Raw genomic sequence first — 27,673 nt, forward strand, 5'->3', positions numbered from 1 at the left:
CACTCCTGAGTCAGCACATGCATCTGTCAGAGAGAGAAGAGCAAGACGGAGCACGAGGCTGCAGCTGAATTTAGAAAGTTAGAGGTGTTCTCATCAGCCACATGAGATGGGCAGGAGATTCCTTCCAGTAGGCGAGAGAGCAGAGTGCAGACAACAGATGTGAGAAAGGTCCCCATAGCTGTCAAGTTCCTGCATCCTTGTGCTGAAGAAAGGGAGGTGCCATCATGATTGATGTTCAGAGGCAGTATAAAAGCACTGGGTTTCTCCCCAACTGCTTGTCACACCGACCTGCACTATCTCTCGCCTGCCTGTGGGTTTCTGTCAACTAGTCGTGGAGGGGAGAAAACTATTTAAAGAATAACATCTTATTGTGGTCATGCCAGAACCCACTAAGAAAGAGGGTAAGACTTATCCAGAAATCTTTTTGTCGTACTCCTCAATAAAGTGTGTTTATTTTGGTATTTGTCTTCAAACAAATAACAAATTTCTTAACTAGATGAGAAAATAAAATCACTATGATTTAAGGAAAAGATGTTTTAAATTAAACAGACCAAAGGAAAAATACAGTGAGAGTATACTGAATTTAAAAATTTCTGATAATGATAGTTTCTAATGGGATATTGACTAAAATTATCAAATGATAATTCTATCACTCAATTGTAAAGAATCCTTAAAGCGTAATTTAAGGATGTTAATTGCTGATGGTAAACAGATTACATTTTCAAGCATATTTTCTTAGGTTTAATCACAAATTTTTACCATGTATTTGCAATTTGCAGAGAGTAGAAGACTTAAAATATTTTCTAAAATGGTTAATACATTGGATCACGATTTCAAAAAAGAATTTGTGACATTATTTCCAGATTTGCTACATTTTTAAATGGAAACATATTTAAAATATACAGATGAAGGGTTTTTTGTTGTGTTCTTACCAGTGCCTTTGGAGGTTCATTATTAAATTCTTGCATGGAAAGAAAACCAAACACCGGGAAAAAAGGATATCCCTGAATGTCATGAATAGATTGTTCTTTCACGAGTTTTATTGTAGAGAATTTCATAATATGTAGCCTTTAAGAATAGTTAAGCTGAAAGTATAAAAAATATTCTTCCTTATAAGAAATGTTTTCTCTAACAAAGTTTCTCCTTTCTAAAAAATTATTAATATATTAAAACTACCAATTGGTAACCGAAGTAAATTGGAATTACTAATTATGAAAATAAATAATAAGCACAAATTAATAGTATGCATGCATTGAATTTAATTTTTAATGAAAATATCTTTTTAAAAAATATTATTTCATTTATATTCATCTTCACTAGTGCTTACTGAATCTTTATTTTTCCCTTCTGCAAATAAAAGAAAAAGAAAAAGTAGCAGGAAACATAAAAATAGTCATAGTTTTCAGTTTTTAATTCTTAAAAATGCTTTAGCCATTATTTTAAGGAATCTTGAAAAAGATGTTACATGTTGAACTCAAAGTTGAAATACTAACCAAATTATCAAAAGTCTTTTAAATATATTTTCTTTATATAATTAAGTAACCAGTGTTGACAGGCTGTGGTGATCAGTTTACAGGTTGGCCTTACTTAGTGGCAGAGGGCATTGATGGATGAAGTCTTTCACCCAAAATAACCACACCAAATGCATGCATTAATATGGGAACTTAATCCTGACTGTCAGGCAGGGAGTCCAACCCCTGCTAAAGTATCTTATTTGTAATGCAAATGATTTACGTGTGTATTAAGTGTCCTTTTTATCTGCTCTGTCACTTTAACCTCTCCGAAGTGTACCCAGATGAAATGCATTCTACCATGTTTCCAAACTGGAAACACAATAGTGTTTTAATTATTCTGAATTTAGTGAATGATTTTACATTTTTTTAAAAGCCTAATTGAAAATGAGAAGAAAGCTGAAAAACCAATAAATAAGGTGACAGGCTGTAAGAGCCAATAAAGCTAATTAAATTATTCTGATTACTAGAGGCGATGAAGTTTACTTTTCATTTGACAGCTTAGTCTGATTCACTCTGCTTTTACAAGGAATGAAATTGTAGAGCTGCAAAGAGGAAAATATACCTTTAACTTTAGCCCCCACCCCCCGATACATATTTTTTCTTTCTGAATAAATCAGCATGGATACTAAAGACTCCATGATCTTCTTTTGCTCTAAAACCACGTTGCTATTCTGTGTAGCAGTTCCTCCACCCAGGACAGTAATTTTATACCCATAAATTCTTTGGTTAGTGTAAATTTGGATGATGGGGAGTGGAGCAAAAAGAGTTACTGATATATTTAAAATCCACTGAGGAAGTACAGAGATTTTTTTGGTTCCCTTACCAGGGCAACTGATTCTTAAAGGAACTGTACCTCGAAGAGCGTTCCTTAGTGAAATAATTGCATTTTAATATTGTTTACATCAGAAGAGTAAGTAGTATGGCAATTCATGAACTATTCTGCTGCTTTCTTCTTCTCCTAACTGCGATTTCATTTTCACTGGGGTTAGTTTGATTACATATAAGCATCCCTCTGAAAAATAAAACATGGCCTAGAACCAGTTCTTCAGAATCATTTCAAACTATCTGCAGAAACCTGCCCAAAGGAGAGGCTCCTCCAGCCAATATGGGTCTTCTGAATCTTTCTGACACCTCGGAAAGCCATGCCCAGGGAGGCCATGACCACTTGCTATGAATCTTGATAGGACATATGGGCTGGTTTGGCCTTCCTAGGATCCAGGAGGATCTGGCAACTCTTCAAAAGAGGCTGAGTTTTCAGCACCTGAAGGTACAAAACATGTCTCACTCAACTACCTCCCAGCCTACCGTGACCTAATTCTGGGAGTTTTCATCTTAAATCTTGGGAGAGCTGGTTCTTCTAAGAAGGATGAGGAAGGACAGCTGTAACTCTGGATCTCGAGGAGGAAGTCTAATGGAAGTAATTAGTCAATAGTCCTTGTTTAGACTCTTGGAATATGCTGGGTGGCTCAGTGAGTCCTTTTGGAGAAAGCAAGCAGTATTCTTAAGGAGTAACCACTTGCCATTGTTCTACTTTTTGCCGTCATCAGTTGTATATTATGTATTCTTTGGAGAACTATGTTATTTGTACTGTCAGTTCCAGATAAAACTTACCTTACACCACTTTGAATTCTTACAGAACCTAAGGCCTAGTACAAATAAGTTATTCCGATCAAATTGGCGGGATGTTGTAGGAAGCTTCAGATTTGTGGGGCTCTCCCAGGATGCCTTTGATATATTCATTTATATAGCAATTATTAATTGAGTACAAGTAAGTGCCCTACAGTTAATTCCCTGGTTCCTACTGTGTAAATAAATCATCTTTCTTTCTTTCTTTTTTTTTTTTTTTTTTTTTTTTTGAGACAGTATCTCACTCTGTGGCCTAGGCTGGCGTGCAGTGCCATGATCTTCGCTCACTGCAGCCTTTGCCTCCCAGGTTCGAGTGATTCATGTGCCTCAGCATCTGGAATAGCTGGGATTACAGGCACTCACTAACACACCCAGTTAATTTTTGTATTTTCAGTAGAGACGGGGTTTTACCATGTCGGCCAGGCTGGTCTCGACCTGCTGACCTCAGGTGATCCACCTACCTCGGCCTCCCAAAGTGCTGGGATTACAGGTGTAAGCTACCGAGCCCGGCCAAGAAATCACCTTTCACTGGAAATTTCTCTTTTCGAGTCAAAAAGAAACTTTATCAACCCCAAACTAAACAATTGCAACAGCCTTTCTTCTGTGGCAGAATCTCTGTTCATTAAAGAATAATATGAATGGCTGCTAAACACATACAAATGATTTCCTCAGAATTTTACCTCTGGCATATGTAATGATTAAAACCATAAAACCTGATTCTTTAACATCCTGGGACACCTGTTAACTGTCAGATTCTTCTTCTTCTTCTTCTTTTTTTTTTTTCAGAAAAGTTCTCATTCTGTCACCAGGCTGGAGTGCAGTGGTGCAATCATGGCTCACTGCAAACTCTGCCTTCCAGGCTCAAGCGATCCTCCCACCTCAGCCTCCCCAGTAGCTGGGACCACAGATGTGTGCCATCATGCCCAGCTAATAGCCAATTTTTATATTTTTAGTAGAGATGGGGGTCTCACTGTGTTGCCCAGGCTGGTCTCGAACTCCTGGGCTCAAGAGATCCACTTGTCTCTGCCTTCGAAAGTGCTGAGACTACAGGCCTGAGCTACCATGCCTGGCCTGTTAACTGTCAGATACTACAAAACTCAGAAAAAATACCTTCTAAAACACTGAGTTGAGGCCTTAACATGAATTTCACTTTTTGTTTCTGATTTATCAGAGCTTATTATATTTAATGTACTTAAATTCTCCAAAAAGGCAAAAGTTCCTCTTTGGTGCTTGTGTGTCATTCAAAAAAATCTCAAGAGTCACTGTAGTTTTCTCCTTATCCGTGTAAGATCCCTTCTTGAAAACTCAAACGTATGGCCAAACACAGGTTCCATTATGACCATAATTTTAAGGTGCCATTCTGATAACTTCAGGAGGCAAAGGCGTGCCTTTGTTACTGCAGATTCTTTTGCTGTGTCAACATACAATATTCATCTTATCCATCTTGATCTACATTTCAGTAGGAATAGATGGGACCACGGGAACAGAGAACAGTTTTGTTGTTGTTGTTTGAGTCCATAAGGGTTTTCCCATTTCTGTATGTTTTTTCCTTGGTCTCTAGAGATTTCATCACATTTTAAAGTTCTGCCGAACCCCAAACCTACCTGAATGTACAGCAGCATTCATCACCTCTTGCCTATTTCTAAGCATTTCTCAGGGCTTAGTCATCCATCAGAAAAGGAGCTCCCTTGATGGGAAACCTCCTTCTCATATTTCTTCTTTGACCTTCAGTTTCTATGTTCAAGAGAGTGAATGGCCTATTTCAAACACCGAAATCAATTTGTCTTTGGAAATATTTATTAATATATAAGTATTACCCTTACCTCCAATTGGGGAAAAGTTAATAATTAATGCAGAAAACTAAGAGAAAGGAAGAGGGGAGGAGGAAAGATAGTTTATTAAGGGCAATTGTTTCCCTTTTGACTTCAAATGGCTCATCTAGGCCAAGTTGAAGATTTGGACGGAAAATAAAGAAGTTGTATGAATGAATGCCATCATATTTTTTCCTCCTGAGAAAAACCGCCATGCTGTGCTGGAGATTCATGGCATATAATTGAGCTCTGTGTTGTAAGAAGGAATACTCTAGGGCAAATGCGTGCTAGAGGGGCTTAATACTTGGCAGAATCCTTCTTTTTCAGTAGCCTGCTTTTATGACTGCTCCGACTGCACCTGTTAGGAAGATAAATAAAGGACCGGCCAATTCTTTCCTCTGAAGCGCCCTAAATATATCGCTTTAAAAACACTTTGGAAAAACAAGTTGTATCCTTACTTCTCACCCAGTAAATCTAAAGAAATTCCCTCTTATTCCCAGGCGTTTCAAACAGTGAGGTCAGAAAACTAAGGGAGATTGTGGAATGATCAAAGGTGGAAGTTAGGCTCACTAGCTGGTCTAAGGAACCCAGGAGGGTGGAAAGCATGAAGAACTTACAATCCTTTATGCTCTCAATGATTCACTTTATTTTGGCCATGAGACATGGCCTTGAAACTTTTTTTTTTTTTAGGCTCTGTATACACACACAATTCATAGAGTTTCCTTATTTACAGCAATTTCAAAGTATCCCCAAATCAAACATGAGTGTTGAAGTCAACTACCCAGGCTGAAGCTGCTTTTAAAAAATGCTTGGACACAAAAAGAAATAAATAAGTGGTCTCTTTAAAAACTTGAATAAATACAAAATGACGTTTTTGCAATACTTTTGTAAACAAATGCATTCTTCTTTTCAATTTTATATGGTTGTGAGAGGAGATTGCTGTGTCATTATTGCTATTGTTTTTACAGTCCAAGGAAGCATTTTTGTTACTTATATTTAAAATTATTGCAACTTTTTTTTTTTAATTATTTTTAGGCTGTTTATGGACACAGAGAATAATTTTTATTATAATTAATAATGGCTATTTTTATCTTCACTGCTCCTTAATTAGTCTATGAAAACTATATTAAGAGATACAAAATACTCTTGGCTGCCAGTATCTTCTGTGGTAATTCTAAACTTCATCTCTAGACATATTTAAGTGTGTTAGATGATAAAGAACGGGATTAAAGTTCTAGCAACCAAAAATAAGTACAGAAATTTTAATTTAATGTGTGTACCTGAGAGCGTGTGGCCACGTCTTCTTTGTTCTTATTCCATGTTAGTTCTTGATGGAAACAGATGTCTTTTCTGGAACCCTTGGTTTGTTCAGAGTACTGCATCCTGGGGAAACTGAATAAATACACAGAAAGGTAGCAGCTGAATTAGTGCTCTGAGTTAGGTTAATCATGAAGTAGCTACTGTTTATTCAAGAGGGGTTTCCTAAAATTTGAGAGCATAGCAATTAAGGAAAATGAAACTGTGAAAAAGAAGAAAAGACTTTGTAACTTAATTTCTTATATGTATGCAAATTATCTCATAACCAGATGAGAAGAGGGCTTCTGACCATGCAGCTTTTTACAAAGACAGCCTCCCAAAATCAAAGTGATGATACTGTCTTGTCATAATTCTGCTCTGTGTGGATAGGCTCAGTTTTAATTTACAAAGAGTATATTTGGTTTAGACAGCCCAAAGATAGACCGCAGTCCAAATTTTGAGATACTCCCATTCATGGGACAGAGTATTTATGGGCTTTAATATACATTTCCAGAGTAAAGTTTTAGGTACCATCAGATTGGGACTTGAATTGATTGATGTGGCAGAGGCAAAGACCAGGATCATTCAATCTCACACTTATTTCTCTTTCTAAAATGAGTTCACAAAAAGCTAACTGTAATCTGACTTTCATTATGCCTTTCAAGTCTAAATCCACTTTGATAAGGCTTGCCCTTTTATACTCCCTTAGGAATCATTTTTAGGCCAATTTGGCACATCAGGGCAGTATCTAAAATTACACTTAATAATATGTCAGATGTTAGATCTTATGATTTTGTTCTATTCATTATTTTGATGTATATTTAGCTATTTTGGCTAAATATTATTCTTCTCCAAAATTGTCTAAATCTTTCTCTAAATAGTATCAGATCTCTTTATAAATTATTCAACTATAATATAATATTCTTTATAAATTGCTTTGCTTGCATCCGTTAATATTGTTTGCCTTCTAAAAACTTTTATGAATCTTGGAAGACAATGCTCTACTTAAAACTAAAAATTTGTCCATTTGTGTAATTCTACATTTTGTCATGTTTAGAGTTAGATGTCTTTAGGGTTGTTATGCACATAGTATGTATCTTGGCTTTTTCTTTATGCATCTTAAATCATACTCATTATTAAACATGGTGAAACAAAAAGTTATAATATTCATAGAACATTCTAGACAGTTCAAATTCCAGCTGCACCATGAACTGAGTTACTTACACTTTGTATGCCCCTGTTTCCTCATCTGTATGTGAATAAAATAGTATCAACTCATTGGGTCTCAGTAAGAATTAACTGAAATACACCAGGTAAAGGTCTTATTTTATCTTATTTTATTTTTTATTTGAGATGGAGTCTTTCTCTGTTGCCCAGGCCATAGTGCAGTGGCGTGATCTCGATTCACTACGACCTCTGCCTCCCTGGTTCAAGCAATTCTCCTACCTCAGCCTCCCGAGTAGCTGGGGTTACAGGCGTGTGCCACCATGTCCAGCTAATTTTTGTATTCTTTTGGTAGAGATAGGGTTTCACCATATTGGCCAGGCTGGTCTCGAACTCCTGACCTCAAGTGATCCACCTGCCTCGGCCTCCCAAAGTGCTGGGATTACAGGCATGAGCCACCATGCCTGGACAGGTAAAGTGCTTAGAACGGGGCCTAACATATGGAAAGATTTCAAGCATTTTCCTCCTAAAACTTTAGAAATCTTGTCTGGTATAAGGTATTAAATGCCTCATATTTCATATAAACTTTGATGGCATTTCCCTCAACATAAGGGATGTAACAACCACTGCTCACCTCCTCACTAGTGTAATATTTATAATACATGCCAAGAAAGCTGCTATGATAGCCATAACCCTCATTGCCACCACCACATTTCCTTCTTTTACTTGTAGTGAGACATCTTCACTTTCACCCATAGAAGCTCAGATCAAATAAAAGGTCTATATTCCATGACCTCTGCTGTGTTCTTACTGAAATGAGCCATGTCCAATTCGGGGGTCTCTAGCTGTCAGCATATAGCATAAGGTGATAACGATTGGGTTGTTTCTTCACTGTTCCATTGTGGGAACATGGCCTTTCCCACTTAGATGAAAGAGTTACCCTACACAGTTGAACAATAACTGTATCTGACACCAAGGGTTATAAGGCTTGGGTTTGTGGGACTTTACAATTTCTCTCCCTGGCTGGGTGCAGTGGCTCATGCCTGTAATCCCAACACTTTGGGAGGCCGAGGTGGGAGGATCACCTGGGGTCGGGAGTTCGAGACCAGCCTGACCAACATGGAGAAATCTCATGTCTACTAAAAATACAAAATTAGCCGGGTGTGGTGGTGCATGCCTATAATCCCAGCTACTCAGGACGCTGAGGCAGGACAATCGCTTGAACCCGGAGACGGAGGTTGTGGTGAGCCAAGATTGCGCCATTGCACTCCAGCCTGGGCAACAAGAGCGAAAGTCTGTCTCAAAAAAAAAAAGATTTCTGTCCCTATCAGGGGTGCTTTTTGGTGGATAGGGTCTTCCTCAGTCTGCACTTTCCTGAGATAACCACACAAAGAACTCTCCATGACCACACATGGATGTGGTGGGTGATTGATTGAGTGTTACTGTGTTTACTGCGGTGGAATTTTATTTTTATGACCCCACCTGGCGTCAGGACTCTTCTTCCTCTATTTTTAAAAAGTCACCCAATGTGAGGTCCAGCAATGGCTTGGAGCAAGACCTTTAAGAGATTTATCCTATAACCCTATAGCCACATAAATAAATGACACAGGTCAGGTACAGTGGCTCATGCCTGAGCAACATGGTGAAACCTCATTTCTACAAAAAATACAAAAATTATCTGGGTGCGGTGATGCACACCTGTAGTCCCAGCTACTTGGGATCACTTGAGCCCAGGAGGTCAAGGCTGCAGTGAGCCATGATCATGCCACTGCACTCCTGCCTGGGTGACAGAGCGAGATCCTGTCTCAAAATAATAATAATAATAGTAAGTGATGCAAGATCCCCAGAAAAGACACAATAAAGGATGAAATTGTTAACAATACAAATTGCTTGTGCAATAATTTCCTTTTGACCTATACTAAAATGTTAAGCTCCTTCAATTTGAGTAAATCTTCCTCTGCAAAACATACCCTCATACATGCCACTCCAATCCCATTTGATTCTTTAAAACATGGTAAGCGTGGTGAGGAAGGCAAGTCCTCAGATCTTAGCAATTTTCCTTCAGCCCCATGTTAACAATGAGAAGTTATTTGTTGCTATGTAATAAGGACCCTATTTTAATCCTCTTCCTGTGTGAAATGACATCCTGAGTTGAAACTTGCATAATTAGAAGGACAAAAGAATGAATTGACTAGGGGAGGAAAAAAACCCTGTAGATTCAGGGAAATTCCAAAAGTTGAATAATGAGTCACTGAAAATTTACATGATTGATGTACCATTAGACTTCATCTATTCAGAACATTAGAGTACAGTACAGACTTTGGCAACATTTGACCACAGTAAATAAATATGGATTCAATCATTCTGTATAACCGGATTCTCTGCACAGCTAAAGGTTAATTTTGTTATATAACCTCAGAGCCTTATTTTTTCCACCAGTTTGAATAGAAACATTCTTTTTTTTTTTTTTTTTTTTTGAGACGGAGTCTCACTCTGTCGCCCGGGCTGGAGTGCAGTGGCCAGATCTCAGCTCACTGCAAGCTCCGCCTCCCGGGTTCACACCATTCTCCTGCCTCAGCCTCCCGAGAAGCTGGGACTGCAGGCGCCCGCCACCTCGCCCGGCTAGTTTTTTGTATTTTTTAGTAGAGATGGGTTTCACCGTGTTAGCCAGGATGGTCTCGATCTCCTGACCTCGTGATCCGCCTGTCTTGGCCTCCCAAAGTGCTGGGATTACAGACTTGAGCCACCGCACCCAGCCAGAAACATTCTTAAAATGTAGTATATTACTCCTTGATTTAAAAAATACAGTACAGTGGATATAATTTGTCTTAAATTATAGACATCAGTTGCTAGTATCATGTGACACCCTGAGAGACCAAATTATTTGCTTTTTTGAAAACTGGGCTCATATTGATTTGTATTTTGAATTTCTGTCCAATTTTTCTTAGCGTTCTCCCTTTTTGCCTCCTAGAAGTGTGCTGTCTTCTTTAGTACTCTTGTCAGTCAGCGTGTGAAGCTGTTGCCCTCACGCCCCTGTGTCCTTTGTTATAGACTCCGTTCCAGATAGATAGACTCCGTTCCAGATAGATAGACTCCGTTCCAGATAGACTCCGTTCCAGATAGACTCCGTTCCAGGTCATTAATCTGGCTGAGTAGATTTTAGCACCATCTAAGGCACAACATTTAAGAAGGCACTCACTTTCTGGGTCACCAAAATGCAGGGTCAGCACCTTAAGTGACCTCCTTAAATTTTGCTCCTCGGGCACCCTGCTTACCTTTCCCAAGCCCCAGGCTCTGGGTTTACTAAGGAGCTAGGGCCTTCTTCCATGAGGAAAACACAGAAACTCTTAGTGCACGGAACGCAGGAGCTTGAGATAAATGCAGAGGCCCTTCAGAGGTCTTTTTATTTGGGAGGTCAGAAGCCATTAGGTTAGTTGCTAGATAGCTGAATTCTGCATAGAGGAAGAAGTGCTACTAGGCACTATTGCCCTTTTGTCTCTATCACGGTGCACTTAGGAAAATGAGTTATTGCCCTCAAAATCAATGTATGGTTTTTATTTTGACTGATTCATTCGTTTTATCAAAGCTGCAGATGTATATGATGTATATGACCTGAGTTTGTTTTTAAAATGACATGCACAAAATCTTTTTTCAAAGAGGTTTGCAATAAATTCAAAACCAGTGGTTCAAACCTTTTGGTCTCAGATCCATTTGCACCCTTAACAATTACTGATAAACTAAAGAGCATTTGTTTATGTGCATAAATAGTGTATTATACATACTAATTTAATTTGTAATATAGTAAATATTATATTCGTGTGTCATATTCACTGTATTAAAAATTAAAATTGACTGGGCGTGGTGGCTCATGCCTGTAATTCCAGCACTCAGAGAGGCTGAGGCAGATGGATCACCTGAGGTCAGGAGTTTGAGACCAACCTGGCCAACATGGTGAAACCCTGTCTCTACTACAAATACAAAAAATTAGCTGGACGTGCTGGTGGACCCCTGTAATTCCAGCTATTCAGGAGGCTGAGGCAAGAGAATCTCTTGAATCCGGGAGGTGGAGGTTGTAGTGAGCCAAGATCATGCCATTGCACTCCAGCCTGGGCAACAAGAGCAAAACTCTGTCTCAAAATAAATAAATAAATAAAAGTAAAATTGATAATGTTTAAAATACAAGAATACAGCCAAGCATGGTGGCTTATGCCTGTAATCCAAGCAGTTTGGAAAGCTGAGGTGGGCAGATCGCTTGAGCCCAGGAATTTGAGACCAGCCTAAGAAACATGGCAAAACCTCGTCTCCACTAAAAATACAAAAATTAGTCGGACATGGTACATGCCTGTAGACCCAGCTACTCAGGAGGTTGATCTGGGAAGATCCTCTGAGCCTGGGGAGATCGAGGCTGCAGTGAGCCGAGATCACGCCACTGCACTCCAGCCTGGGTGACAGAATGAGACTCTTCTCAAAGAAACACACACACACACACACATACACATACAAGAACACACAAACAATTCTATTAGCTGTCAGAACATTGATATCATTACATATTATGTATCCTCTGGAAACTTCACTGTCTATTTCTTAGAGAATATGAGTGAAAAAGGCAAATAATGTCTTAGCATTACTATTATGAAAATCATTTTGACTTGGTAAACTCCCTACCTAGGGAGCTCCTGAAGATCCCAGACCATACTTTGAGAACCACTAATATAAATCAATTTAGTTTATTTGTTGTTGTTGTTTTGTTTTTGTATAGAGACAGGGTCTCACTACATTGCCGGGCCTGGTCTTGAACTCCTGAGCTCAAGCAAGCCACCCACCCCCATCTCCCAAAGTGATGGGATTACAGGCGTGAGCCACCAAGCCCAGCCTACTTATTTAAAACGTATGTCATTCTCTTAAATCCCAAAGTATAAGGTATCCAGACCCATAATGCCCATAATGAATAGAGTGGGGAACAAAATAAGCAAGTAACTGTGAAAATGTTGAATTCAATGTTGATTTCTGTCCAAATTCTGCATCTCTGATACATAAGCAATTTGGCCAATAAAAATACACTGTCATTTATATTTGCTGATTTTGGGGGTACACTGTGTTTTGTTTGTTTTGTTTTGTTTGAGATGGGTCTTACTCTGTCACTCAGGAGTGCGGTGGTGCAATCTTGGCTCACTGCAACCTTCGCCTACCCAGCTCAAGCAATCCTCTCACCTCAGCCTCCAAAGTAGCTGGGACCACAGGCGCACAACACCATGCCCGACTAATTTCTTGTATTTTTGGTAGAGATGTGGTTTTGCCATGTTGCAAAGGCTAGTCATGAACTCCTGAGCTCAAGCAATTCCATCTGCCTCCCCAAGTGCTGAGATTATAGGCGAGAGCCACCACGCCTGGCCGTGGGGTACACTTATGATTAACAGAATCAAACATCTCTAAGCATTATTAATGTCCCCGTGAAAGCAATATTTTATGCTATGGCAGCTTCCATTGTGCTCGTGTCTGGGCAAATGAGGTCCAGGTTAGAGTATGCATATAGAGTCAGACCCCACCATCAAGAGGGGAGACACCTGACAGTGTTTATTACATATTTAATCTAAAAAGAAAGATAACTTGCTATGCCACCAAAAATGACAGTACAGGAGTTGGCCAAGTAGATCCTTCCTTATTCATCATGATGTTTACAAAACATAAAGCCGTCACGCGTTTTTTTTCAAAGCTAGAATTTTGCTTTGAGAATAAGAAGAAATAATTAGGAATAGCATACAACTTTCTCCTATGTCTCAAATTTCCAAAGAATATTTTTATTTTTTAAAAATTTTCCCCAAGACAGTGACAGAAAGCCACAAAAAGAGACCTAGAATCATAACATTTAATGATAACTGTTATCATGTGTTCTTCTGTCTTTTTTATGCCTACATAGTATATTCATGTGATATGCTCTCCTTGTACAAAAAAACAAATTAAATTGTACATAATGGCCCATAAGATAGTTTAAGTAGGTAAAATAATGTAATATTTGAGACAGCCCACGGGAAGAAGAGAACTGGGTGTTTTGTTTTGTGTTAAGTGTATAGACACAGACATAGAAAGAGAGATAGTTTAATGAATTTGAAGACATAAGATTTCTTTTTTTCCCCTTTAAGTTACTGACCATGAAACCCTTGATCATTGAAAATAGAAATGGACTCCACTGGAGAGGGCCAAACCATTTATGGAGTTACTGGGTCCCTAGTGTTTCTGCAGCAGCACAAAGGCCACATATGGGGCTATTTCATAGCTGCCACCAGTGCCCGTCAATTAGAATGCCTTGGCACAGGCTGTGCAGGCATGCCATTGGTGGCATACCTGTGCTTTTTACAGTAGGTGACCATAGGAAAAATCCACCATAAATAGATCTACCACTTTGAAAGCATTTCAGTGCTGCAGAGGGAAAGTCTGTATCTGTTCATTAGAAAGGATCAAAGAACAGCCACTCTTGCCCAGGAAAGAAGGGGCTAGCTTTAGTTGTTGGTTCACAAACCAGTTCATTTTTAGATTGTCCCTTAAAATATTTCCTTGGGCTTATTTTTTTCAAAAAGTATCCTTGTTTTTCCTTTTTTATTCAAACATTTTAAAACATGCTTCTTTAGTCCTGTTAGCACGTTTTCCAACAAAGATATTATGTGGGAGAACGAAGAGAGGAGAACAAAAAACCAGCTGTATTTACCGAGCAGGAATGTTCCACAGAACTTTGCCCTTTGGCTTTTGAATAAGCAGAAGTACAGCAGGACCTCACCTCAATAAATATCTGTTCGCTTGTTTAAGATTTAGAGAGCTTACCAAAGGTGGGTGCCTCCCGAACATTGCAGTACAGCTAACCTTGTTGACAAGTTGGTGTGACTGACTGTTACTTGCTAAGAAACTGGTGGGACAGGTTCCTCGACACAAGTTGCTTTGCTGTTTTTGGGAGCCCTGATTTTAAAAGGGGAGGATTCCTTAGAAAGGCGAGGGGTGTAATGTTCCGGAGAGCCAAAACTAACCCTAATTGCTCTCCTGCCCTTGTTAAGAAATGGAAGACATTTGTTGACAGTAAGAAGAAATGTAAATGATGGCGCTTGGGTGAATGCCCCTGGAGCCTTGGCCAGCGGGAGGGGAACCAATGAAAGACATAGTGTTCCCTGTGGGGAACACAGACGAAGAAAGCTGCCCACAGAATGTCAGGGGACGGTTATGGGTTTCTTGGCAGCAAGGAGAAGGGGCTTTTGTGCAGGGAGGAACAGCCTGCCAGTTAACTATATTTATGGAGCACCTGCTGTGTGGAATCTGAAAAGGAGAAGGAGAAGGGCCTTGTCCTCAAGAAGCTTGTGATCAAAGGGAGAAGAAAAGTCCCCATCTACTGTAAACCCGTTAGGGTTCCCAGTCACATTTGAAAAAGGAGAGGAACGGGTGATATTTAGGGGGTGTGCTGAGCCTTGTTACTCAAAATGTGGGTTGTGGACCAGCAGCATCACCTGGGAGCCTTTTAGAAATGCAGAATCTTTTTATTTTTAAAATTAAAAAAAAAAATTCTGGAGATGGGGTCTTGCTCTGTCACCCCGGCTGGAGTACAGTGGTACAATCTTGGCTGACTGCAGCCTCCACTTCCTGGGCTTAAGTGATACTCCCACCTCAGCCTCCCAAGTCACTGGGACTTAGGAAGCACCAGCTAATGTAAAATGTTTTCTTGTGAAGACAGGATTTCATTATGTTGCCCAGGCAGGTCTCAAACACCTGGACTCAAGCGACCCTCCCATCTTGACCTCCTGAGCCACTGTGCTACCTTGAAATGCAGAATCGTGAACCCTACTGCTGCAGACCCCAAGAGTCAGAATCTGCAGTTCGATCAGATCCCTAAGTGATTAATATGCATACTGCAGTTTGAGAAGTTCTACAGGATTTCTGGAAGTAGTGAGTCTTGAATGTTTTAAGAGAGCGGAGTGACTTGGTTCAGTGACTCAATTGATACTGAAAGGCAATTCATTTACCTGTGAATTTCCTAAACACAGGTATCTTACCTCATTGTAACCACTTTTATAACCCACTGACCTTGTTAAATTCATAATGGGAGTTCAGTGAATTTAGCTTGCAAGGGTGCTCCCGCCTATGGTCCCTATTCAGTGAGGTACTGTGGAAATTGCTGTTAATGAACGAATGTTACAGAGGCAGACAGTGAATTTTAGGAACATGTAAATTATTTTTAGAGAAATGGGCAAAGCTGACCATGACAGGACCTGTCAGAGACAAACATATGAATTAGAGTGAGAGAGATGCTTGAGAAGTTCCTTCAAGGTAAATGGGCACACCTTGGAGTCTCTGAGACTTACCTGCAATGCCTCATTTTCCATTTAAGTAATGTGCTGTTTGGCCTTTACCGCTCCTTCGTTTCCCAGTTCCCAGGTTTAAGACAACTGGAATTTTCTGTTTCAAATGCTCTGAAAAGGACTAAGGTCCTATTTTCTCTGATCATTTCTGTCTCACCATGATTGATTGATTGAATCGTTGACTGATCTACTTATCTGCAGTGTACAAACTATAATGCATATAAATTGCATCGAGCTCAACTACTATTCCCACTTTATAGTAGGGTTATGAGGGACTCACCTCTTCTGTCCAGTCTCCAGATACTTACTCAGTCCCCACCCCACATGCAAACATGTTTTAACACATACAGCTCATAGACCTAGAAATAAGACACATCCTTAGCAGGCAGCATGTGGAGGAAGACATAAGTGTCTTTTTCATAGGTGTGTCTGAGTAAAAATGATGATCATAACGATAAAAATCATGAAAAGATAAAGCTCGTGTGACATTTGCCATGTTCTCTACCCCGGCTAATGCATTCATTCTGCCAATGACCCCCGAGTTAGGCTGTGCTATTATTTCTATCTCATACTTGAGGAAATCGATGTGCACCCCACTCCTACAAATAGGGAGGACAACATCCATATGAGGCTATGTGGTCTTGAGATTAAGACCAACTAATTCAGTGGGGAAAATGGTGTCATTGTTCTGAGAAGTCCATCAACCCTCTTCTGACTTGGTCAACTTAAGTAGCAGGGAAAGGAAGTGCAGGCCCAGGCTGCAGAGGCCAGGGTGAGCCAAGCAAGCCTGGAGTACAGCCTGGTTCCACCCTTCCTGGACTGTGAGATCTCAAAGAGCCTCAGTTCCCACTTGCAAAATGGAGATAATCATGGTACTGATTTCATAGAGTTGTAAGGATTAAAAGGATTAATATACACTAGGTCCTACATGCGGTGGGTTCTAATAAGGGGTTGCAATGTATTTACTCCTTCACTGGCTATAAAATAAAGAGGTTTCTGTGATTTTGAGAAGAAAAAGTTCTGGATCTGCCTATTTACCAGGCCGGTATACATTTTTCTATTTCTACTCCCTGCAACCATCCCACAACGGTCCTAACATTAATATCCTATAATGTTTCTGCCATTCTCTCTGATAGAGTTGGCTATTCATGACCAATGTTTTGTGGATTAAGTGGAAGTTGAATTAATCCCTTTACATTATCATTTTGATTTTTGGTCTGTTACATAGCCCATGGGGCTATAGAAAAAACGGAAATGGAGAATGTACATTCAGGAAACATCTACAGTTTTAGTGCCCAAGATGATTCTCTTTTACGTATTTGATTAGAATTTACCATTGGCCTTAGCTGGATTTTTAAGCAACTATGGTTACCCTTAAAAAATGGGAATTGGGCACATACATGCTAAACAGGTATGATCAATTTAATAGTTCATATCCAACCACCAAAAGAAGCCTTTCTTAATTCTTTTGTATCAATTCTCTATGCATTTAATGTGTTTCCAGCAATAAAATGAGACACCAGGGAGATAAGAAAAGAAGGAAAGACCCCTGGCTTTGTTTAGATGGGGGAGAAACAGAAACATAAATATACAGAGACTATTAGAAAATAATTGAGTCATAGTGAAAAGAGAATGCATTATAACATGGTCCAGAATGCAAAAGAGTAAGAAAGAAGAACAGAATAGAATAATCAGCTCTGGCCAGGCACGGTGGCTCACACCTGTAATCCCAGGACTTTGGGAGGCCGAGGTGGGTGGTTCATGAGGTCAAGAGATCGAGACCATCCTGGCCAACATGGTGAAACCCTGTCTCTACTAAAAATATAAAAATTAACTGGGCATGGTGGCACATGCCTACAGTCCCAGCTACTTGGGAGGTTGAGGCAGGAGAACTGCTTGAACCCAGGAGGTGGAGACTGCAGTGAGCCAAGGTCACGCTACTGCACTCCAGCCTGGTGACAGAGCAAGACTTCGTCTCAAAAAAAAAGAAAAAAAAAAAAAAAAGAAGAAGAATCAGCTCCGAGCGCCTTGAGAAAAATGTTGGCAATGTGGATAAAGATTGCCAAATGATAGTAATGGAAACAGTTCATTCTGTGAATTATAGAGCTCTTTCTACATGGCAGGAACTACCCTATGCATTTTACATAGAATTGGCACCCTAAGAGGTTATTTATTTTGTTATTCTTATTTCTCAGATGAAGGACCCAAGACTGTTAGAGATTAAGGAATTGCACATGATTGCACAATGGATAAGGCAGAGAGTCAGGATTGAGACCTAAGTCTGACTCCATCACATGTTCAGAAAAAGCAGGAGGTCTGCTGGGGAGAACAGTGGCAGAAAGGTCAGAAGGTGAACAGAAATGACTCTAGAACAGAGGGGCCACTGGAACGTAGTAAGAGAAGGGAGAGAAAGAAGCGCCCATGAACAAAGGCTTTGAATGCAAACCTGGGGAGTGTAGACCTAATCAAATAGTAATAGAAACTCTTTCAAGCAGAATAATGGGATGAAACACAGTTGTAGGATAAATAACTTCTGCAGCTGCGGGGAAAGGAGACTGGAGGGATGAGAAACTTGTCTGTAGACAGAACCAGGAAGAAGTCCTTGGGCATGTCATGGCAATGGCCCTGTCTGAAAGATAGCGCGTCAAAGAAATTGGCATCTCACTCTCAGTATTCTGATATCCATGTGCTGCAATAACTTATTCAAAGCCAAGAGGACAATATTAGATTTCCATTTCTGCACTCAGATCTCTGAAAATAAAATGCTTTGACTGACGGTTTCATGCTCTGATTGATGATAACCTGAGTGATTCTTTCCATGATGTAGTGAAGAAACAAAAACATTCCTGACAATGCCATCCAAGGGACATTTGTGTTTTCACTGTATCTGCGAATTACATCACATCCTGCTACATTTTCTTCTGCCCATGTATAAGATTATGTTTTTTGTCTATTGGTTATATATATTCTTCTCCCTCACTAGTAAATAGTAATAAACTTATTTATGACCACCTGAATAAAAGTTTTTAAAAAACAACAAATTGGAGTTTATACTAGCCACAAAATGAGTGATGGAAAAAGACATTATTGCATCCTGGCAGGCCTGTATTACTCTTTTCTTGATTTCAGTTACGGTGCAATCCATTCATTTTTCCATGCTCATTCCAGCCTTCCTAGACTAGAATGGGGCACTTGGCCTACACATAGTGGTGACTGTTCTGCCAAACTGCTTGTTACGGGGCATCGTTCTCCCTGTTCAACCAGAGTCACTTGTGGGAAAAAATGTGGAAAATCCCACATGTTGACAAAGGCCTCCAGGATTCCACAATGTGTCTATAATACAAAAACTTTGCTATCTTTATATTTTATTTAGTAGTCAAGTAGAAGATAATTTTAGAAGCGATCACCTTCATTAACTGCCTCTTCTTGTCCTGGAGATGAAGCAGCTGGTTCATGAGTGAGTGATACTCACATGTCACTAATTCCCAATTCTGGGCATCCACGGGGATTTGGCCGGGGAAATGCTGTGCTCTTTGTTCATGGGGATGCCTTTAGCTACTTGGAAATAGTATATTCTTTAACAGAAGTTTCTTTGTCAGACTTCAGAGCCAGACTGCTCTGTAATAACCAGACATCCAAAGCCAGGTAAACCAAAACCTCAAAATCAGAGCTTGGAAAATTTTGAATAAGTGTAGGTGGGAATCTACTCCAAGCACGTATGTTTCCAGAAGCGATTCTGAGAGGGCTTAATTCTGTTTCCCAGTGAATTGCACCTTCCCTGTAAAACAACAACAACAACAAAAAGCGCTGCAAAGCCAGAGGACTTTGATGTCATCTGCGTTCAGAAAGTGTCTCCCACGCAGGCAGAACAATGTTGGAGATGCAGTGCTCTTGCTTTCTGGGAAAAAGGGGTCTCATTTCTGCACCGACCTTACCTTAGACTCTACGGGATATGCTCGCCATAGGCTTGCTACCCACTGTGTTTCACTTCATCCTAACAGCAGTCCTGCCCATGTAAGATGGGTGTTGTGGCCATTTCTCTAGAGGCAGGAAAACAGGCTCAGCACAAGTAAATGCCCGGCCTGCCTTGGAGAGGATAACTAAGTGGCAAGGACACTTGGATCCCCATTCTACTTTTATCTTTCCATCACTACACCATGCCACCTTCTGGAAATCTATATACCACACATAAATAGCAGCATGTATGTCTTGGGCCTCTTGATGCAGTAGGGTGTGTGTGTGTGTGTGTGTGTGTGTGAGAGAGAGAGAGAGAGAGAAAGAGAGAGTGAGAGAGGATAGAATGTGTTTTCCTGCTCCATCCCGCTTGTGAGTACACACAGGTGAGATGGCTGCCTGCAGCAGAAGCAGCCTGGGGCTGTGGAAAGCAGTTCTTCTCTGTGATAAATGAGCCTAACATTTCCATGACTCTTTCCATTTCTAGAAAATGAAGTGCCAGCCCCAGCCCCGCCCCCGGAAGGTGAGTAAAAACACTGCCTCACACACGTTTGGGCTGCAAATACAGAACGTCCATCCCAGCATGATTTGGCCTCCACGGTGCTGTGAGCTGTGAGCTTTAACCTAATTCCTACTGAGAAGTTGGATGGTGACCATTGTGATAAGTTGATAATAATAAAAATAATACATTGTGTTTATATAATCCTCTTGTGTTAATCTAATTTGGATGGCACTTCATATATATTAGGGGAAGAATTCCTATGAAACCTTTCAAGTTATGTAAAAGTTATTATGTCCGCATTTTACAGCATGGAGGCTGAGCCTCCAACCAAGGTGTTGAAGGATTTGTGAGGCTTTTTCCTATATAGTGAAGGTCAAACAAACCCACATCTTCTTCATGAGAGTGGGGAGTGGATCCATCTCTACCCTGGAAGATCAGCTGTCCCTTCTCAACTTGATATATGTCACTATTGAGCATCTGCAGAAACTCCCTAGGGACTTTCCAGAAAGGTTTGGTGGCTTCTGAGGTTCAACGTGAGGACCAACTTCTTGAGTTCTTAGTACCATATTGTCTACCAGCTGGCAGTAGGGAACAAGTACAAGGATCCAGTGAGACCCTTGGCAGGAAGGGCAGTCCCCGATGGCACGCAATATGTGAAGCTTCTTTTTATGTCCACATACACCTAAAGAAGAGAAGAGGATTGAAAGATTGAAAGCTCGAAAGATTGAAAGCTCAACATGGCTTAAATTCCCAACATGGCTCTTCAGAGTCATTTATCAGCCAAATAGCCCCAAGATGGAAGCAACCAAAATCATATGCATTGTCCTATAAAGACTCCAAAGTGGCCTTTCTCATCCCTCTTCCTCCTTGAAAAGGGTGATAAACTGGCATCCATTCAATAATTATTCACTAGGTATTTCCCTTGTGCACAATTCTGACCTAACCCTTCAGAGGGATTCAGACATACCTACCATATACGTATTAATAGCTAGGTGCAAGCATATTGTGCCAGATGCAGTGGGGAACTCTACATAGAAAACATCTCCCTATATTCAGTTTGTTTGCAGCCAGGTAGAAAATAGAATACAGCCTGGAGAACAATTATATAAAATGCAACCAAAACATTAAAACATTAGGCAATATTATAAGAACTCCTCACCCCCACCAAGCAGTATGTGATTACTTTTGGGTTGCTTAAACAGACCAGCAGGTGACTGTAGACCTGGTCTAGCTTAGGTGAAAGCAGGAGTTGGAGAAGGTCTCAGTTTCTAATCATCTTTTCACACAAAAACTTATGAGGCAATTATAAAGCTCTTCCTCTTCCTCCCTGGAGATTGTTTTACTCTTTTCTTTGTTTTCTTTTTTCTTTTCTTTCTCTTTCTTGAGACAGCGTCTTGCTCTGTTATCCAAGCTGGAGTGCAGTGGCACCATCACAGCTCACCGCAACCTTAAACTCCTGGGCTCAAGCAGAGATTGTTTCTCAGGAGGGCAGTTTGAGAAAACTAGCTGCTCACAAGAGGCCGTTTGTCCAGCTAAGAATACTAGACTCACACACTAAACGCTAAACAGTATAGAGAAGTATTACTATGTGTCAAAATGAACAAAACTGGCTCAGTGCCATATGAGTTCAAACAGGGGCAAGCTCAGATTTATTTTCTTTAGATCTTGATCTTGAAACTATTATAGATGTGTGACATTTTTCTTAGGATCTTCCTCTTTCTGGGTATGTTTTCTTCTTGCCCATAACAAATTTACTTTGATCAACATTGGTACACTGAGAACCTACTGACCATTCCAAGCAAACCCTTCCCTTCTGTTTTTCATATTAGTTACTGCCACTGAGCCACTATCATTTCCTTTGTATGCCATATTTCATATTCATTGCACAATATTGACTTCCTCTTGCTCAAATGTCTCCTCCCAAATTCTGCTAAAATTGTCCTTCTTAGTTAACTGAGATTTGAATCACTATTCATCAGTCCAAAAAAAGAGAATTCATTCTTGAAACAATTCTTTTTTTACATATACCATAAGTCAGATACCATTTGCAGGTCTAAACTAACATGATTCCAAACACAGAGAAATGCAAACTAGATGTTCTCAACTGATAGAATCTGGTGTTACTGCTCTTGTTTTGCATTTATTGCCACTAAACCCAATCCAGAAGATTCACATGGACACTGAAACATTTTCTTTGAAATAACATACACTGCACACAATTACATATTTTGTACTTTACTATAAAATCTAGAAGTCCAAACTCTTGGAATCATTACACGGGGCAAACTGACTTTTCTTTAAAAAGTCAGTCCTTTGTTGAGGTCTAAAATAAAGTGGCTCACATTTTTTTTTTTTTTTTTTTTTTTTTGCCCAATTCTGCTCCAGCATGTTATATAAGATGATCCAAGTATAGTTGAGTGCATTTTAACAAAATCTGTATTGAGTGTTCTTATGTGTACTTTTTCAAAAATAATCAGATTAATTGCTTTTCACGAAAAGTTTAGTGTGACTCTAAATTATAATTTCTAAATTCATAATTCATGTACAGCACGAGTATTCAGTATTATTTATGACCTGTTCTGTTGTCTTTATTTCTTCCCTCCCCCTCTCCACCCCGTTACTCATCACACAACAAAATGTTTAAAGACACTTTAAAAAATATGCTTGTACTTTCTACACAGAACCAAGTAAAGAGAAGGAGGCCGGAACTGCACCAGCAAAAGGTGAGTTGGAGGGAGGGAGAGTAAGGCTGAAGTCCACAAAATTAGAAGCAGAAAGAGGTCAGTAACACAATTAGATATTTTGTACTTTACTATAAAATCTAGAAGTCCAAACTCTTGGAATCATTACATGGGGCAAACTGATTTTTCTTTAAAAAGTCAGTCCCTTAAGTGGCTCACATTTTTTTTTTTTTTTGCCCAATTCTGCTCCAGCATGTTATATAAGATGATCCAAGTATAGCTGAGTGCATTTTAACAATATCTGTATTGAGTGTTCTTACGTGTACTTTTCCAAAAATGATCAGATTAATTGCTTTTCACAAAAAGTTTAGTGTGGCTCTAAATTATAATTTCTAAATTCATAATCCATGTACAGCACGAGTATTCAGTATCATTTATGACCTGTTCTGTTGTCATTTATTTCTTCCCTCCCCCTCTCCACCCCATTGCTCATCACACAATAAAATGCTTAAAGACACTTTAAAAGATATGCTTGTACTTTCTACACAGAACCAAGTAAAGAGAAGGAGGCCGGAACTACACCAGCAAAAGGTGAGTTGGCGGGAGGGAGAGTGAGGCTGAAGTCCACAAAATTAGAAGCAGAAAGAGGTCAGTAATGATTGCCGTGGTGGCCCCATAGAACTTCTCTGCATTATCTTTCATCAATGTGGTTTAGTGTTCTGCCTTTGCATCTTATCTGCAAGACCCAGTCAGTATAATGACAAATGGTGTGTTGTTAAGTTTCCATTACATGTATTTCTAAAAGAAAAACAACAATGATAAAAATATCACAAGCATTTGTTGAGATGCCAGCCAATTAATTGGTAGTTTCCAAGTTTCAATGTGCATACCAAGAAAAAGAGGTGTTTGGTCTTCTTACCTGATAATAATCTGATCATTATATCAATTGATATAATGATCAGAATTACCCAGAATTACCCAAAGCAGAAAATGATCTGAATTACCCAGATTTTTTTTAAAAAATTAAATGTTTTCGTGTTATTGTGTGAACTGTTCCAGGTTCCACTAGTAATTTTGAAGGCTAGCATCTTACTTTGTGACACTGACTATGGATTCATGTAGATTTATATAATTATTTCTACAGATTCACAATATAACATTAAGTAAACATGTTGCTCCTTCTTGAACTGGAAACTGTACAGAGATTATTTTTCAGGAGGGCAGTTTGAGAAAACTAGCTCCTGTAATATTATCCTATTTTTACTTTATATGGAGATACTCTCATTTTACAAAATAATCTTAATCATATACTTCTGTTACTCCATGAAATACTAATTCCTTTGTCTCACCATGGAGGAAATGATTTTCATCTGTCTTAAGCTAAGGAGCATTAGTCTTTCATAGAGGGAAGTTTTCATGAAGGTGGATTAGACAGTTTTGCTTTGTATGTTTGTATTGTCATTTTAAAAAGTGAACCTTTTATTGGCATAATGAAAACAAAGTTTAAATTTTGAAATAATTGTTTCCTGACTGCAACATGAAGTTTCTCTTTTTCCTGGACACTGCTCAAAAGCTTGTTAGGTATCGCTTTGTTCTCAGTGTGTCATATTTCATTATCTAATTTCTATGATATTCTTGTCTCCTATATATTAGTAAAATACTTTTTTCTTTCTTTCAGTACATTGGATTACTTTTCTTCAGCTAACTTGAACTTACGCTCTCATAATGAATGCATAATGTTAGTATACTCACTTTGTCCTTGACCTTCAGTGGCTCCCATGGAGAGTAACATGAATACTAATCCTGGCCACGTGGGCCACAGTTTGAAGGTTATTTGCTTATGGAATGCAGACAGTGCAAACTCCTAGAACTCCTTCCATGGGATGGTTTCAAGGCGGTTTGGACATACTGGCCGAAATTATTGTAACATTATTCTCTACAAGGCCAACGGGCATACACCTCTGTTTCCAAATTTGGAAAGGTGTTTGGGCCAGGCTGCAAGGCTCAACCAACAGAGCAGATGATGTAATCCCAGAGGGCAAGCTGTCAAAGTTTAAACAAAGCCTGTGCCTGACCCTTCATTTGAAAAGTCACCATATTATACTTGTATGCTTAAATGAGAAAATGCCTTTCCTTAAATTCAACCAACCAACCAACCAACCAACAAAAACTCTTATTTATGGAGAACACAGCATGATGAAAGAGCAAGGCTAGATGACTAGGGCATTTTGAAATTAGTAGCATTTTTCTGACATTTGCAGAAGATAAGCAAAACCATGACCACCTGCAGTTGCACGCCCAGGTACAAAAACTGCCGTGTGTGTGTGTATATATATATATTATATAATGGCAAATACATGTATATATATGTATTTGCCTTACATGCCTAGGAAGCAAATCAATTTAGGATAGAACGTGACATCCCTAAATAAAGAAGGTAAGTGGATGGAAGTTTATTATAAATATATAGTCTTCTTCAACTATTACCCACTTTCATCAAGCGCAGACAAAATACTTAAGCAAAAAGTAGACACAATAATTACTGCTACATGTATATCCCCAGTTGAGAAAGGAGTCCTGCATGGGCATAAACAGGATTGATGGGTGCAACCTACCTTTTCTCCAGCATGAGCTAGAACTCTCCTGCTGTCCCTCCCTTCTCCAACTGTCAGTCTATCTAATTTTTTTTTTTTTTTTTTTTTAACTATCCAACTCAGGTTTCACTCCTTTGTACATCTTTCCCCTGACCATCCTGGCTCACTTTTATCTCCCCTTCTTTCTCCTGATTTCTCTTGGACCTACTGCCTCCATCATTCACTCTTGTCTCCATGCAATCACGCATTAATGGTTGACTCCTTTTCCTAACAGGTTGTAAGCTTTTTGACATTGGGTCCCTCATCTTATTCCATCCAGCATCTGGCAGAGAGCTGCACAGAGCAATCATCTAATAAATACTTGCAAAATGAATGAGTAGTTGAATTTCCATGCTGGCTTAGCTGCTGACCATTCAGGGGTAATCTGGATCGATTTTTATTTCTGTTCACCATGAGTGCTGGGTAGGGATGAGCATCCCATGTACGTTCTTAGTCACTGAGGGTTAGAATGAGGCACTGCTGCAGAACAAATGGATGATTTTCTCTGTAAGACCAACTTGCCTAAAGCTACTGAAAATGGTCATGCCTGGATTTTGGTACATTCTCAGCACTTTAACTGGTCTTTAATTAGTTGACAGATATTCAATTAATTGCTCCAAATCTGTCACTATTAAGATTATTAATCATGGCAATGCAGCCTTAACATCATTCCCAGATTGATTGAATCATTCTGCAACAGCTCAGAAATGTTCTGAAAATACTTTTTGAAGCCACAGAGAGTTGATTCTGATATTAATCTTAGAAGTAGTGTCTGTGGTTAGATTTGCCAACTTTTTCAGATTTGCTAAAAGTCTCTGTCTGGAAAGCAGCCGATTTCCCAGCACGGGGTTTTATTATTGTTTGTTTGCTTGCTTGCTTGTTTGCATCTGGCTATCCATCCAGCTATCCTGTTCCTTAATACTGACCACTTTGTCCTGGGACCTGGGCAAAGTATCCTGGAATTGAAACAAGAGAGATAACAATAAAGAAATGTGTTTAACCAAACAGTAATAGCAGAAATTAGATGTGCAAATCTCCTTCAGAGGAATCTTATCAGGAGGCAATGCCCTTATAAAAATAATGCTGTCCTGGCTTAGCATTCTTTCATAATAATTATAGGCAGCAAGTCAATGGAACGCTAAGTATAGATTCTTTTCTGTATGCTCAGTAGGGCCAAAGATCCGCCTTTTATTCTAGCACATATTTATTCAGCAAGATTTGCTGAGTGTTGGCTACATGCCAGGCACAGATCTGGGCACTGGGTCCTGCCCTCCTGGAGCCAAGTTACACTTTATGGGGAAGAACAACCATCAACAGAGGAAGGTGGATTTCACTTTTGGAAGCAGACAAGAGTCATAGAGGGCCATGTGTAGAGAATAATGTGGGTGATCAAGTGGGATCATACTTTTTTTTCGTCAACTAAGATCCAACATCCTATGTCTGAACATAGGGTAACTGGAGTAGGTTTCCGCTGTGCCTCAACAGCTGGCACTGTGGAAAGCTCTGAAAATGGTTCTGTGGCTGGTTCAAAAAGTGACAGCAGCATTAGAATCAGAGACCACTTTGAAGACCAGTACTCATTTCCATGCCTAAGTACTGATACTTTATTTTTACATCTTATTAGCTTAGAGTCTGTATCTTTTCAATTGGTAAAGTTACTTCCTTTTTTTATTACTGTTTTTGGTAATCACTAAAAGGGAAATAAAAACTTATTTTCTTTTCCCAGGCATTCGCCACATAAACTATCGTGAATGAACCCTGTGTGTATTAAATATCTCACATAACCTGAGATGAAATCTTTCTTTTTTATGAATGTGACTGACAGATGAGGAAGTGAATCAGCAGAAGTTCCAACACACTTTCTCCTGAATTATGTGATTTTGTTTTAAATTGTAAAAAGATTTTTAAAAAAATTTAGCTTCTTTTACATCTGCAATAACATTACCCTGGCGCTTTTTACTAGCATGCTAAAATATTTTTGTACAGTTTGCCTTTAGGTGTCAATCAACCATCTATTAAAATTTCTCCATGCTTGATCTATGTATTCTAATGACATTACTTCTTTGTAATGAACTTTGTTAAAAATTAATGTCACCACACTTTTCAATTCAAAGACACAGCCACTCTTAGGCAAGATTAATTTAATAGATTTT

General features: G+C 39.3%; 1 protein-coding gene across 11 annotated transcripts in view; it reads left to right on the top strand.

The window, feature by feature from the left end:
• The first annotated feature begins 237 nt into the window (after positions 1–237).
• MYBPC1 (myosin binding protein C1) overlaps positions 238–27,673 on the top strand; it is a 98,885-nt gene continuing 71,449 nt past the window's right edge. For 6 of the 11 annotated variants that reach the window (XM_023186566.1, XM_023186411.1, XM_023186691.1 and 3 more), the window contains exons 1-3: positions 238–401; positions 20,192–20,227; positions 23,437–23,478. In XM_023186566.1, the coding sequence (XP_023042334.1) occupies positions 377–401; positions 20,192–20,227; positions 23,437–23,478 (103 nt within the window). In that variant the 5' untranslated portion in view covers positions 238–376. The remainder of the gene's footprint in view (positions 402–20,191; positions 20,228–23,436; positions 23,479–27,673) is intronic. The other 5 variants (XM_023186493.2, XM_023186323.1, XM_023186764.1 and 2 more) reach the window with 3 other exon arrangements.

The sequence above is a fragment of the Piliocolobus tephrosceles genome, chromosome 10 (genome assembly GCF_002776525.5).
Source record: "Piliocolobus tephrosceles isolate RC106 chromosome 10, ASM277652v3, whole genome shotgun sequence".
NCBI lineage: Eukaryota > Metazoa > Chordata > Mammalia > Primates > Cercopithecidae > Piliocolobus > Piliocolobus tephrosceles.